Source organism: Panthera pardus, unplaced genomic scaffold, assembly GCF_024362965.1.
Source record: "Panthera pardus isolate Hobbes unplaced genomic scaffold, ASM2436296v1 HiC_scaffold_7, whole genome shotgun sequence".
NCBI classification, from domain to species: domain Eukaryota; kingdom Metazoa; phylum Chordata; class Mammalia; order Carnivora; family Felidae; genus Panthera; species Panthera pardus.
This window is the reverse complement of record NW_026527002.1, coordinates 60,249,943-60,265,131: the sequence shown is the minus strand read 5'-3', so window position 1 is coordinate 60,265,131 and position 15,189 is coordinate 60,249,943. Positions and strand designations below refer to the sequence as shown.

General features: G+C 38.2%; 1 protein-coding gene across 1 annotated transcript in view; it reads left to right on the top strand.

The window, feature by feature from the left end:
* The first annotated feature begins 1,817 nt into the window (after positions 1–1,817).
* The window catches only part of EIF3H (eukaryotic translation initiation factor 3 subunit H), a 99,476-nt gene continuing 86,104 nt past the window's right edge, over positions 1,818–15,189 (top strand). The window contains exon 1 of the mRNA XM_019459991.2: positions 1,818–1,983. Within this exon, the coding sequence (XP_019315536.1) occupies positions 1,852–1,983 (132 nt within the window). The 5' untranslated portion in view covers positions 1,818–1,851. The remainder of the gene's footprint in view (positions 1,984–15,189) is intronic.

Genomic DNA, 15,189 nt, shown 5'->3' with positions numbered 1-15,189 from the left:
GTCTCTGGTTATTTTCTTTGCTCCAAATTCTCCTTTATTTGATTTTAATATAGTCACTCCTGTTTTCTTTTGCTTAATGTTTGAGTGATATATTTTTTCTATCATTTTACTTTCAATATGCCTATATCATTATATTTGAAATGAGTTTCTTTTAGACAGTCTATAGTTGGGTGGACTGTGGTGGGTTTGTACTATATCAACTTAGCTAAGCTGGAATCATACTTTTTAGAATTCCCTTTTCTGTATAGTTTTGAGCTAGGGTTGGCTGCAGGGGTGTGAGGGAAACAGAGAAGTCAGAGATGACTCCAAGGCTTTTGGTCTAATCAACTGGAAGAATCGAGCTGTCGTCAAATCAGATGGGGAAGACCAAGGAGGGGAGGCAGTGTTTGGAGCTGTGGGAAGGTTAAGTTGCAGGTGCATGTTGAACATATAGTGGAGGTGTTGCATAGGCAGATGTGCATGCTGGTGTGGACTTCAGTCGAGAGATCTAGGGAAAAAAAATTTGGGAATCATCAGTTCTGCATAGACATCTATGGAATGAGTAAACATTTGAAAAATAAGCAATAGGCAAAGTTTGAAGCATAGAAAGAATGTCTTAAATTCCTTATATAAAATGATTTTTGACAGCTGTCAAGTATTGTTTTAAAGACTTGAGTTCTGTATTTCAGAGAACTATGTTATAGGTCAACATGATTTTTTTTTTAATTTTTTTAATGCTTTTATTTATTTTTGAGACAGGGAGAGACAGAGCATGAACAGGGGAGGGTCAAAGAGAGGGAGACACAGAATCTGAAACAGGCTCCAGGCTCTGAGCTGTCAGCACAGAGCCCAACACGGGGCTCGAACTCACGGACTGCGAGATCATGACCTGAGCTGAGCTGAAGTCAGCCGCTTAACCGACTAAGCCACCCAGGCGCCCCTAGGTCAACATGATTTTTAAGGAGTATGTTCTACATCATCCTGGAACACTGTACATAAAAATAACTTATTTGTACATTACTCATGTAAATCCTGTATGATTTACATAGCAGCAAAGGGCTATCAGTTCTGATAATTCTGATCAAAGTTCCCATGTTTTAATTAATTTCTGCATAATCTAAGTGGTTAGAGACTGCTATCTAAAATTACGTAAGACAAATAGCAATACCAGCTTGCCACTAATTAACAGAATGACGTTGGACAAATCATGTCTCAGCTTCCAAGCACGTGTGATGGGACTTAGTACAGCTCTTCATAGTTTACAAGATCAGGATTGGGGATTAATAAAAATGAAAAGTGAGGGGCGCCTGGGTGGCTCAGTCGGTTAGGTGTCCGACTTCAGCTCAGGTAATGACCTCGTGGTCTGTGAGTTCCAACCCCGCATCGGGCTCTGTGCTGACAGCTCAGAGCCTGGAGCCTGCTTCAGATTCTGTGTCTCCCTCGCTCTCTGCCCCTCACCTGCTCATGCTCTGTCTCTGTCTCAAAAATAAATAAAAACATTAAAAAAAAAAAAAAAAGAAAAATGATTAGGCGAGACGCTACATAAAATGTGAAATAAAATGCTGTTATGATCAACTTACTTGACTAATGGACACTGACTAAACATAAGGTGTAAAATATTCTAAAAAGTCTACTTCTCTCTTACAGCATTCAAAGAGAAGAAAAAAAGCCTCAAACACATAGCGCACATGCGCAGAGGATTACTTCGGCGAAGGAGGTGAGGCTGGAAAAAGAAAAGGGAGGCGGAGCCCCACTCCAGTTTTTCCTCTCAGCTCCGCCCCTCGAGCCCCGGACTGTGCATGACGTCACGTAAAGCTCGTACTTCCGCTTCCGGTCACTCACGTTTCTCTTTTTTCCTGTCTGTCTGGAAAGATGGCGTCCCGCAAGGAAGGCACCGGCTCCGCCGCCGCTTCTTCCAGCTCCACCACCGGCCCGGCGGGGAAAGGCAAAAGCAAAGGCGGGTCCGGAGATTCGGCCGTGAAACAAGTGCAGATAGATGGCTTGGTGAGTGGGGTTCCGTTTCCCCAGGCCCACGTGGGCAGCTCAGTTCTTAGTCGAGTCCTGCCCGACGTGCTGCTTGGCAGCCTCGCCACTGGGCCTGGTGAGACTGGGACAAGTTTTTCCCCTTGGACCTTTCTCTTTCGTCTTTACTTTTTGTTGGGAGGCGCGACAGCTTTCTCTGCCATCCATCGGGGGAGTTGAGGTCTGAGATAGGGAATAGAAACTAGGGGTGAGTGTGACAGATCTTTGAGGTCTTGTTTTGAGATGCTTGGATTTGGAGAAGGACTCTTCGGGGAGACAAATAGGTGAAGGAGGTGTCCAGAAGGATCTAGGAATCTAGGGCTTTTGGAAGATAAAGTAAACTCCATTGCTTCCCTGCTGGGACCTGACATCTGTAACTTGCTAAGTGGAGATTTACTTTGTAGACACTTCTGAGTTTGTGGCTCAGCGTTTACTGAAACCATGCAGTGGGAATGAACATCTTTTGTGTTGGCGTCTCCTTTCTTCATCTATGAATGTTGGAGTTCCTCAGGATTTGGGTTTAGGCATCATTCTATCAGGTCTATGCCTGAGATAGTGTAACAAAGTAGGTAATAGCACACTGCTGGAGCCAGACTGCTTGGGTTTGAGTCTTACCTCCAAAATTAGCTGAATAACATTGGCTAAGTTAACCTCTTTATACTTATTTTCCTCATTTTAGTTGTTTTGAGGATTAAAATTGGCCGAAAAATGTGTCAATAACTAGAACAGTCTCTGGGACATTGTAAGTTACCATTTCATTGTAGTTGCTTAATTATTATTACTTGTGTTACAAAAAGTTACAGTAGTAGACACTCCTTAAGTTCCCTTCTTGTGGCTTTAAATATTACTTGTATTCTGATTTATAATTTTTGCCAGACTTGGTTTTTGAATGCCACGCTTGAATACCTTACTGCCTGCTTGACATTGCTATTTGGCTATTTTATAGGCATCTCAAATTTAACTTGTCCAAAATAAGATTATTGCTATCTCCCCGTTCCTTACCCTCTCCCCCTCCTTGGTCTTACCTCAGTCTCTCCCATAGTAGTAAATGGGATTACCATCTACCCATTTGAACAAATCGGAAAACTTCGGCATTAACCTATATTTGTTCTCCCCCCAACCCCCAGCATTCAGTCTCAGCACGTCCTGTTGGTTCCATCTCCAAAATATATCAAATTCATTTGCTTCTCATCTATATGCCATCAACCACATTCACCTGCAATAAAATACAGACTTCTTACCACATCCTTCAAGGTCCTGCTATTCTTGTGTCTTTCTCCAAGCTCCCCTCATCCTTTTTTCTAGGCTGCATTCACAGTGACATTTTAATTCATTGTTTTCTCTTCCTGAAATACTTCAAGTATTTCTTCCTACTTGGTGGCTTCTTTTTTTCCTTTAGGTTGTTGACTTAAATGCCCCGTTTTAAGAAAGGTCTTGCCTACCAACCCTGTCAAATGTAGTTCCCTCCGCATCATCCTCCATCACACCACTCTGTTTCATAGCATTTTCCACTGCCGGTAACTGTCTTGTTTGCTTTCTTGTCTCCCCCACAGAAATGTAAGCTACTGAGGGCAGGCTAGGGACTGTGTTTATGTGGTATATTCTCAATACGGAACCTTTTAACCAACATAGACAGGATGAATGAATGAATACAATATTTCGTTTTATTCTTATACTATTCCTAGTTCATGTTCTGATACCTTTTACAGATTATTTTAGTGGTATCTCGAATTGTTCTCCTAGTCCTCTTCAGTCCATCTTTCGTACTTTCCTTAAAACATTCACTTAATGTGAAAGTTTAGATCTTGTTAGCTTCCTTCCTGAAATGTTTTCAGTGATGTTGCCCTTGCTTGTGTTCAGGTTAATTTTCCAAGCCTCTTATTAAGTGTACATTCCAGCCACACAGAACTATGATTGACCTCATGTTTAATCACATTTGTTCTTGGCATTTTGTTAATGGACAAGACCAATTTTTCTTGTATTGAACCCTTCCTTCCTTTGCTCCTGTTTCATCAAATCTTCTGTATCTTTAATATTACCTTCCCCTTAACATGTAAATGTTGTCAGGACTCTCCTGTATTAAAATGCTCAGTTCTGTCTCATTTTCATTTAACAGTCTGCGCTCCATTCTTAGTCCCCACTTTTTTTCCCTCTTGAAGTCAATGGTTAAAGAATTGTCTATAGTTGTATTTTTCCATTTTTGCTTCAACTCACTGTTGTTAGAATCTCTACTACTACTAATTCCCTGATTCAGTTTTCAGAAAAATCATTGATAGCATTAGCAAAGAACTATAAAAAATATCAAAATATATCATACGTGAAAAATAGTGCTTATAATACACAATTTAAATAATCACAAAATAAACATCCAGTTACCTGCCATTCAGTGTGAGAAATAGGACATTACGAAAATCCTTGAAGCCGATTCCCTTATTTCATCCTTTCCTCCCATCCCTTCTTTGCATCCTGTAATCACTATTGTGAACTTTGTTTCAGTGATTGTGTTTTCTTTATAGCTTCACCATAGAGTATTCCTAAATAATCTGTTTAGTTTTGCCTGTGTATATTAATAAAATGAATGAAATATGAATTAAATCATAGTACATGTTCTCCCATGTCCTGAGTCATATATATGTATATCTCACATTGTTTTTGAGATTAGTCCATTCTAGACTAAGTGACAGTAATTCATTTCCATTACTATAGAGCATCTCATTGTATGAATGTGATGTAATTGTCCTCATCTGACTGATAATGGACAGTTATAGATGGCTTATTTTCCTTGTGTGAAATGGTATCTTTCAAGAATCTTTTAATCATCTGTTCCATTAGACTTGTCAATTTGACTTTTACTGTACCCTGCACAGAGTTGGTGCTAAGTGAATCCTCCGGGAATGGAAGAGTGGATTTTTATTGCAGTCAGGTGATCTCATTGTTCCTAGAAAAGATCAAACTAATTGTTCCTGTTGAACTTTTCCTGTAAAAGCTACCTTGTTCCCCCAGACCAGTTTGAATCTTTCCATGGGCCAGCAAGACCAGCAAGACCAGTGGAATTGGGCTTACCTGGTACCTTGTTAGAAATGCAGAAATACAGTATTTCAGAATCTCAGGGCCCCTTCTTGATCTACTGTATAGAATCTTAATGTTTGAAAAGTATTGTTCTGGTTCACATTGATCTCTTCCTTTATCTGAACTTTTTATGACAGTTGTATCTCTCATCCTGGCATGTGAGCATAGACTGTTAATTGATAGTTTATTGTTTATTTTTCCTTTCTCACTGAGATGATCATTTGAAGGTAAAATTATAAAATACTTGTACTTTTCATAGTTCTGGTGCTTAAAAATGATTACCACTGAAATTTACTTCCTTTCAAATTTTGTTTTTCTGTTTTAGGCAAAAAGTTACCTTATTTAAAGTTGTTGGCTACCTCATTTCTCTTTTATTGGAAGTAAGGTAGAGGATGTTACTAGTAAATGAAAAAGTAAGAGTTCTGTATCCTTTGTCATTCAGGTGTCAGCTCAGATATTACCTCACAGGTACTTTCTGACTACTCTAAAGAGGCTACATCAGTTCATTGACCCTTTTATCTGACTTTTAGGCCCTTGTTACTGTTGAAAGTCTCTTATTTATTTGTTGCTTGTTTGTCTTCTCACACTAAAAAATACACTAAAATACCAACTTCTGGAGAGCAGGAGCAATGTCAGGCTTATTCACTGCAATATTTACAAGTGTCTAGAACAGTGACCGACCCATAGAAAGCACTCAGATATTGTGAGTGAATACAGTTCTGTGGTACAAGAAATTTTCTTGAAAATGAATCATGAGGAAACTGGGTCAGTAAATGCTTTGTAGAGATTAATGGTGTGTTTGTGAGAAACATAGGAGTGAGACCAGTGAACTTTATAAACTTGCCCATATTTCTTCCTCTTTTTAAGCATCAGTGTCATACCTATAAGAAAAATCTCTAATGTTTTTTGAGCACCTGCTATTTACAAGACCCTGTGAAGGAAGGTTTGGTGAGACTATGTCTGATTCTCACAACAGCTTTTAGGGTTGATGTTATCTGCCTTGCTTACCTGGTGGTGATTCAGATCTAATGAGAAAATGTTGGTGGAAGTGCTATGTGAACTGAAATGAATAATTCAAATTTGTAAAGGGCTTGTACTGTGCTATGACATGTATGTCTGTACGTTGTGTGTGTGTGTGTGTGTGTGTGGGAGACTACATGAAGTTATAAAGACTAGATAACAGTTTGTTAAACTATGAAATGGAAGCTCTTGTCTAAAGTCCATGGCTCAAGTAAAACACAGTTTGGCCCCCCAAAAATTGTGTGGCTCTTGGCTGCTTCTTTCAGTTTTCTGACTTCAGTAAAGAATAACTAAGTTGCTTTTTATGTATATTTCAGCCAGGTAACTTGAAAGTCTTTCAAGCACCAAAACGTTTACATTTTAGACATTTTAATTATAAATCTTTTTGCAGTGTATTACGTAAATTTCTGCCTCTTTAGTCAGAATAGTGAATGTGGCTTGTATCACTTAGCTATGTTTTGATGACTTAGTAGTATCATTAAAAACATAATTTATTGCCCCATACTGGACAGTAGTCCTCCAGAATCCCTATGGGTATTCACATGTGTTTATTTCTGTAATGTCCCCTGTTTTTTTTTTGTTTTTTTTTAACATTTATTTATTTTTGAGACAGAGAGAGACAGAGCATGAACGGGGGAGGGTCAGAGAGAGAGGGAGACACAGAATCCGAAACAGGCTCCAGGCTCTGAGCCGTCAGCACAGAGCCCGACGCGGGGCTCGAACTCATGGACCGTGAGATCATGACCTGAGCCGAAGTCGGACGCTTAACGGACTGAGCCACCCAGGTGCCCCCCCTGTTTTTGAATTTAGGTGCCTTGAGTAATTTATCTTTCTAATTGGCTGCATTTTTTTTTTTTTTTTTTTTGGTTTTGTTTTTGTTGTTAAACTTGTATGGCTTTTACCCTTTTTATTTCCAGCTTCTCATTTGCTACAACGGAAAACCAGATAAGCAGTCTTGTTAGCATTATTTAAAAAAAAAATTTTTTTTTTAACGTTTATTCATTTTTGAGAGACAGAGACAGAGCATGAGTGCAAAAGAGGCAGAGAAAGGGAGACACAGAATCTGAAACAGGCTCCAGGCTCTGAGCTGTCAGCACAGAGCCCGATGTGGGGCTCAAACTCACGAACTGTGAGATCCTGACTTGAGCTGAAGTTAGACGCTCAACCGACTGAGCCACCCAGGCGCCCCAGCATTATTTTTAAAGTGAGACCAAACACACACTCTGAATGAGATTAAATTAAGTGTGCAATCTGACATTTTGACCACTTAGTTGTATTTTTACTTTGGCAAGTAAGGTGTTCCTAATCGAAAGCAATAGCTTTTTATAGTAGATAAAAAATTTGACATACATTATTATATTTTAGGAACTCCGGGAGCTGATAGAACCAGGATTAGCTGGATTATACATATGATTTAGTCACTCATAGAAACTGAGTGGCTTTTCAAGAGCATACAGTGAATTTATTCTAGAGCTTGGACCCATATCACAAATTGGCATCTTTGATGCATTTTGCTTTCCATTATTACAACTACTTCATACGTTGTAAGGACTCAGTAGATGTTTGCTCTTATGTGCTAGGTACTATTTAAAGTACTTTATATTACAGCATTGAAGCCCTGTAACAACTCTGATTTGGGAACCATTATTATCCCTGTTTTATAAATGAGGAAGCTCATATACATATAGATTATGTGACTTGATGAATGTTAGGATAAGGGGAAATAGAAATACAGTGTTCACAATATAATGAATCTAGTGTTCCTGCTCAAGCATCAGGAAGTGTATTTTCTAAAACTTGGGTCTCTTACAGAGTTAAAACTTTAAAATGCACAAGAAAGCTAATATATTGGAATCTTTAGATTTAATAATCTGTCTTATATATATATACATTGTTAACGTTTACTTTTGAGAGAAAGAGAGACAGAGCATGAACAGGGGAAGGGCAGAGAGAGAGAGAGGGAGACACAGAATCTAAAGCAGGCTCCAGGCTCTGAGCTGTCCGCACAGAGCCCGACATGGGGCTCGAACCGACAAACCGTGAGATCATGACCTGAGCCGAAGTCAAAACACTTAACTGGCTGAGCCACCCAGGCGCCCCAATAATCTGTCATGTTTGAGGAGATTATTTGTAGCTAAAAGAAGTCAACTTAGTAAATATTCTTGTTTGGAAAAAGGCAGTCTTAGCCAACCAGTCACACAGACTTAAGACATTGGGGAATCAACACTGAAGAAAACAGAAGGAATGTTAAAGAGAATTGAGAGGAGTGTTGGTAGGTATTCCTAAGTAAGGTAGTTTACTTTCCTTAGGGTAGGCAGATCTAAGCCTGACTTCTCAGGATGCTTTTAAGATTTAGATAATCTTGCAGACATCCTGGACTTTTGTTCCTTTCCCTTCAGGTCCCAGGGCTTATTGAAATCCATTTTCTTGGGGCGCCTGGGTGGCGCAGTCGGTTAAGCGTCCGACTTCAGCCAGGTCACGATCTCACGGTCCGTGAGTTCGAGCCCCGCGTCAGGCTCTGGGCTGATGGCTCAGAGCCTGGAGCCTGTTTCCGATTCTGTGTCTCCCTCTCTCTCTGTCCCTCCCCCGTTCATGCTCTGTCTCTCTCTGTCCCAAAAATAAATAAACGTTGAAAAAAAAAAAAAAATTAAAAAAAAAAAAAAAAAAAAGAAATCCATTTTCTTTTTGAAAAAACTTTCTGACCATGATTTCTTAGCTTATGGCGTATACATTAGTGATAACAAGCTGTAGTAATGTTGTTTCTTGTAGCTGCCTTGGGATAGTTTAAGGAGCCCAGCTTACATGGTATTTCTCATGGAGGTGATCCATGAGATCGCCTGATTTAATAACTGATAATAAATGAGCATCTCTGGGCCTTAATTTCTTCTTTAATATGAGGATAACACATGGCCTTCTTACTGTAATAAATAGCAGCTTAATATATATAATTTCCTATTGATGTTTAATTATTGCTAGTGACAGTTTTTGTAGTTGGTATTGATTTAAATAGTTGGTATTAGTTACAGTGGGATTCCAAACTCCATGTGTTACCAAGTAATGGAAGATAACAAAAGATTTTAACTTCAGTTGTAGTATATCTGGCCCAGATGAGATGGCATATGTTAACTCTTCAAATGCCTGTTTTGACATTAAAAGGCTGTGGGTGCACGATATTTACTGGTTTTCCATCTTTTGTTTTCTTGTCAACTTTGGCTTCAGCTAGCCCCTATATAATTATAAATTCTGATCTTCAGCTTAATATCCGAGATTTCAAGAGCTTTGCTGAGCAACACCAGGTATTTTAAGTCTCGGCAACATTTTTCTGGGCTTTTAGCTCAGTCCTAGTCTTCATACTGGGGAGACAAGCCTCTACAAAGCATTAGGCTTTGGTGAGGGTCTTTGCCACTCTTATTTTGTGGTCAGATATTCTCACCTGTACTTTACCAAGTCTACCTTAGTTTCTTAAGATGAAAGCTTCTGACTTCAGCACTTAACATGAAAACTTGGTGGTATTTGCTTTTCTCTTGGACGTTAGTTCATAAATGTTTTTTGTAAAATATCATTTAAATTATGGTACTTGGATATTATTTCCTTGGGCAAGATATAAGAAAATATACTTAAAGAGAAAATAGCCCTGGTTGTTCCCATAAAGGACTGTTATTCTGTAAAATGGTTATATCCCGTAAAGATTAGATTTAATAGGAAAAGTACAGTGTAATGTACATCTCCATCTATATGGTGACAAACTGTATTTGTTTCAATAAAACTGAAAGGGCTGAAATGGAGACTGGCTTATGCCAGAGTAGTACCCTGTATTTTTGTTAATGTTGGTACCAAGCCCAAAAATAGAAGAGAAAAAAATTGATTCAGTAAAATAGTGGTAATTCAGTATTAACTTAGTCAAAATATAAAACTTTTACTGTTTGAGTCTGAATAGCCACTGTATTTTGGCATAAAATTTTATTTTTTACCCCAAATAGTACCTAAACATCACAGGTATTCATTGTGTCCTGATGATAAATAAGAATTTTTTTTTTCTCAGTACCTTCTATACTTCTATCCTTGTCCCCAACTAGCTTCATTTGATGTAAGTAGAAAATGTTTGTTTATCTATGGGACAATAGTAATGTGCTAAACTATGATTATTTTAACCAAAAACTGTATATATTCGTTGTAAGGGAAGTTTGGAGAAATTACACATAAAGAAAACCCAGAAAGAAAATTACTCAGTTTATAAGCTCATAATAGGAGTATGGGTAGCACTGTTAGGATTTTGGGGTTTACTTTTCTAGTGTTTTTCCTGTGCTTTAATAAATACCTAGAGCTGAAGTTAATGGCTTGAAGGTTATGCATGATTTTAAAGCATGTTGCCAAATTATTCCAGAATAGTTGCATAGTACAGTTTCTTTCCCATGTACAGACTATTGGAGTGCTGCTTCTTGGCACTGTTACTAATGGAAAGTTAAGAGTTTTACAGATCTTAGTCTTTATTTTTAAAATTAAGTGTGCAAATTAAGTGTGCATGTTAGTATGCTAACATACTTGTTACAATGATTCAAGTCAATAAAATACTTCCTGTTGTCTGTTAGTGCCATCACCATCTGCCCAAGTCACCCAGGCTTCTGGTATCATCTTTGATTGCTCTGTAGGCTTTCCCTCGGATTCTCTTAAGATCACTCACTTACATAGTGAGTCTGTAACTGTGTTGTCTGCACTATTCATTTCTCACTTTCCTTTCTGAATTACTGCAAAACTCTCATGTGACAGGTCTTACAGAATCTATTTTGTACTTGGTCATCACACACAGTGGTGCTGAGTAGGTAAAGGATAGTAATGCAAAAACCCTTCGGAAAATCCCCATTACAAAATAAAATCCAAGTTGATAGCCTATTAAGATCTTCTTTACCTTTTGTTGTTGGCCTCCAAATGAGGGCTTGTAGTACTGTTTTCAAATTTGGTTTAAGAGTAGCCTTTAAAACAGTTAAAACCAAAATCTTTTCTTTTTGGATAGAAGAAAACCCCTGTTTTATATTTTGTGCAGAAATGCATAATCTTCAGTTCAGTTCTGAGAGACCTCTTGAGAAAGAAGGTGAATAATCACCTTCTCCTGGTATCACTGTGGTGTATTTTTTATACTGGAAAACTGAAGTCCTTTTAATATATTAAGCGTATTTAATTAAACAGCCAATTGGGTGCATATGGTATACAAATTAAAAGACAAAAAGAGTATGTAGTAAAAGAAGCTCTCACTTTTCATTCCTGTCTTCAACCACCCTCTTCGCAGAGGCAGTCACAGTTACTCTTTTTAGTGTTTCCTTCTCAACTTATTTTAGCCAGCACTGCCTCCTGTTAAGGAAGCAGAAATAAATAGTAATCCAGGTGCCCCTAGATCACTTAAAGGCCTTCTAATTAAACTGTGGTTCCTGCTCCCCAGGATAACAAATGTAAATGTGTTAGGAAGTAGAGAACAGTTTTGAAATTTTTTGGTTTGTTTTGTATGTGAGAGGACATAAATTTATTCCAGCTTAGCTTTTTTATCACTCATTTTACTTTGGAAAAACTCCTTTCCAGCTACATGTGGGAAAATTTGCAGATCGGTTATGTATATTGAGTTGGTAAAGTATAAACTTAATGTTAAAAATAAAACCTCATCATTTAACATTTAATTGCGATTATACTTTTGTATGTTTGATTACATCATTGTACTTTTCTCATGAGTAATTTTTGTGAGGAGAGCAGTGTTACTCTGCTAAAATTCTTGAGACTGCTTTGCCCTTCTCCCCCTTTTCCCAAGTTATTAGATGATTTAACTTCAAAACTGTGGACCATCGATGAACATTAGATCCAAGAGAATAATAATGAAGTATGCTCTTTCAACTGAAATGTTATAGAGGTGATATTGATTAAGTGTTTTGGAGCATTGCAACTAATCCCATATGTATCAGGAGCAAAAAAAAAATTTTTTTTTTTTTTTGCTATTGAAGTTACTTAAATTTCTTTCACATCAAAACTGAACAGCAGTGATTTAAATCCTATTTATTATTTGACTCAGCCAGTTATGAAATGGAACCCCTATCCCACTTGAGCCATAAAATGTGTTAAATTTAAGACTAATGCTGCTTTCTGCTTTTTGAATTTACATTTTGGCAGTAACTACCTTCTTTGTTCAGTGTTAGAAAAAAATGATCTAGGCTTAACCAAATAAGAAAACTGCCAAGTTCACAGGTCAGTCAGTGAAAGAGGCCAGAATTAAACGAAAGTCTAGTTATTGACTTTACAGAATATGCTAAGGGGAGATTCTGTGGCATTACAGTTTCTTTGAGACTAAAATTCTTCTATGGTACTAGCTGTTCTTTGACAGTGATTGATGTGAGAAATTCAGGCTGTGGACCTTACCTCCCAGAATCTACAAAACTGGAATAAAGCCAGCCTAGGAACGCCTGACCTCTTCTCCAAATGGCCAGCAACTGGTGCAGTTGGGCCTTGCCTTTCTATTTCAGACCTAAGAAACTCTTATGGAGGGGATCTAGTCCTTACTTTTAGCAGGATAGTGATTTTTTTTTAATTAAAAAAAATTTTTTTAATGTTTATTATTTATTTTTTGAGAGTGAGAGAGAAAGTGTGCATGGGGGGAGGGGCAGAGAGGGTGAGACACTGAATCCAAAGCAAGTTCCAGGCTCTGAGCTGTCAGCACAGAGCCCATGCGGTGCTCGAACCCACAAGTGGTAAGGTCGTGGCTGGAGCCCAAGTTTGTTGCTTAACTGACTGAGCCACCCAGGTGCCCCACGGATAATGATGTTTTTAAGGGAACCTCTGTACATACATAAACACATGCATGCACTGCTGTTTCTTTTTTTTAAATTTTTTTTTAAATGTTTTTATTTATTTTTGAGACAGAGACAGAGCTTGAGCAGAGAAGGGGCAGAGAGAGAGGGAGACACAGAATCTGAAGCAGGCTCCAGGCTCTGAGCTGTCAGCACAGAGCCCGAAGCGGGGCTTGAACTCACACACTGCGAGAACAAGACCTGAGCCGAAGTCGGACGCTCAACCAGCTGAGCCACCCAGGTGCCCCAACATGCACCGCTGTTTCAAAGAAGTCAATTTACTCTTACCTTCGCCTTTTTAAAGCAGATTTCAAAAAATCTTCTTTTGAAACCTTGTGGTATATACAGATAGTTCTAGATCAAGATGACTGATAAGTCAACAGAATTGGAACTTTGTTGTCAGGTAGTTGATTTTTAATGAGCTATATTTACATCTTACTAGACTGAAAGAAGATCTCAGGAATAAACTGAACAGTCTGGGGAAACCGGTGTCAGTGCCATGAAGATACCTTGCATGTTCTAGTCACTAAATATTTGTTGGATAGGTGGATGGATGAGTGAATGGGTTAGGTGAAATGTTTATTATAGTAATTGAAGCAGTAGCTAACAAAAGTTTTACCGAGAATTTGCTAGGCCTGTGGGCTGGGTACTTTGGGTGTATTGTTTTTTAATCCTTGCAGCAGTGCTGTGAGATGGGCACTGACTGACTGACTTATCTCCCCAGGAGGTAGGTGATCCTATCTAGTTAACTTGCCTAAGGCCACAGAGCTGGCACTCAAACTTTGAGTTCTAGTGCCCCAGCCTCTCAACTGTGCTATATGATTTTTCTGTTTGTACAGACCAGAGGTTCACATTTGTGTATACATTGATAAGAATTAATTTTTAAGCTTTTACTAAAGTTTTCTCTCTCACTTGAACATTTTTTTTTGAAAGAAATAAAGGTTAGTTTTAGAGTTACTTTGTACAACAAATGGAAGACAGCAAATCAAGTGTGAATGTCGGGGCTTCAGCTGGGCACAGTCTCTGGATAATTTACTTTCTTTTGTCTTATAGAGCTTACGATTGAAAGTGGGCTCCTGCTGCTGAAATAGATTTGTTTTTACCCGTTAGAAATATATTGTTCAGAGTGGAATCAGAACTGAGAGAATAGTGGTTTGACGCCATCTAAGGGGTATGCCTGTTCTCTCCTATAGAAGCAGTGTGGAGTGGTAGAGAAACTATGGGTTTGATAGCCCCACAGTTTGGAGTTCCCATCTGTTGGAATACTGTCATGTTTTGAGAGACTTCATATCAGTGACATAAATTAAGAAGTGTTTGGTTATAAAGTCTGAATTTCCAGCTTCTGGAGTTAGGAGGAAATGGTCTATCTGCCTAATGTTACCTCCTCTGTAAACCCAGTGCTACCTAAAGTAAGGGTATGGTTTGTGAACTGTTTGTGGTTTGTGTGAGATAAGCACAGGATTGGGATTGTTTTGAAACTTGTATCGCAGCATGATGTTGCTGTGATAGCCAGAGTATGATCCTTGGGCTTGTATTTTCTGTGTCTTTCTTTAAAATGTCACTTTTCTTACAAGTTTTATTTTTTTACTACGGTATTGGTCTGTGAGGGACTGGAGGAAAATGAGTTCTTCACCACTGATTGCCTGAGAAGCCCTGTTACGAACGATTTGGATACCTATTTTATTTAGCTAATAGCATCTTCCTATAACCAGAGTCTAATTTATTTAATAGTACTGTAGCTAAAATATTACTGTGATTATTAAATACCACTAGCTGTTTAAAAAGATGAACTAGTGGATTTAGTGTTTTCTTATTCTAGGTACAAATAATAGAGTTTGCAACCTGTGAACATTCCTTATGAACTTAACTTTATAAAGGAAGGTTAAACATGATGGTATAGTTCCAACAATTTAAAACTCCTTATGTCCCTAATTCTAACTGAACTTTAAACAGATCCTTTTGATATCTACTCCAGGGACAGTGGGAAACATGCTGCTTTTCTTGGTGAAGCTTTATTGCTATTTGCTCAAAGTTTGAATTGATAGTTTGCTGATTTGTAATTGGTTTACATTAGGCTTCTCTTAAACAGATCTGTTTGTTGAAAACCAGTCTGTATATCCAGAAGTTACTTCTTTCACCTTGATGGTGTGTGTATATGCATATTGTCCAGTCATTTGTGTATGTGAGTGCAATGGCATCTGTGAATAGAGTTGAAGTGTAACCATATCAGCAAGAGATTAGAATTTAAAGTCAGCAGGTGCTCAGGCTTTATAGT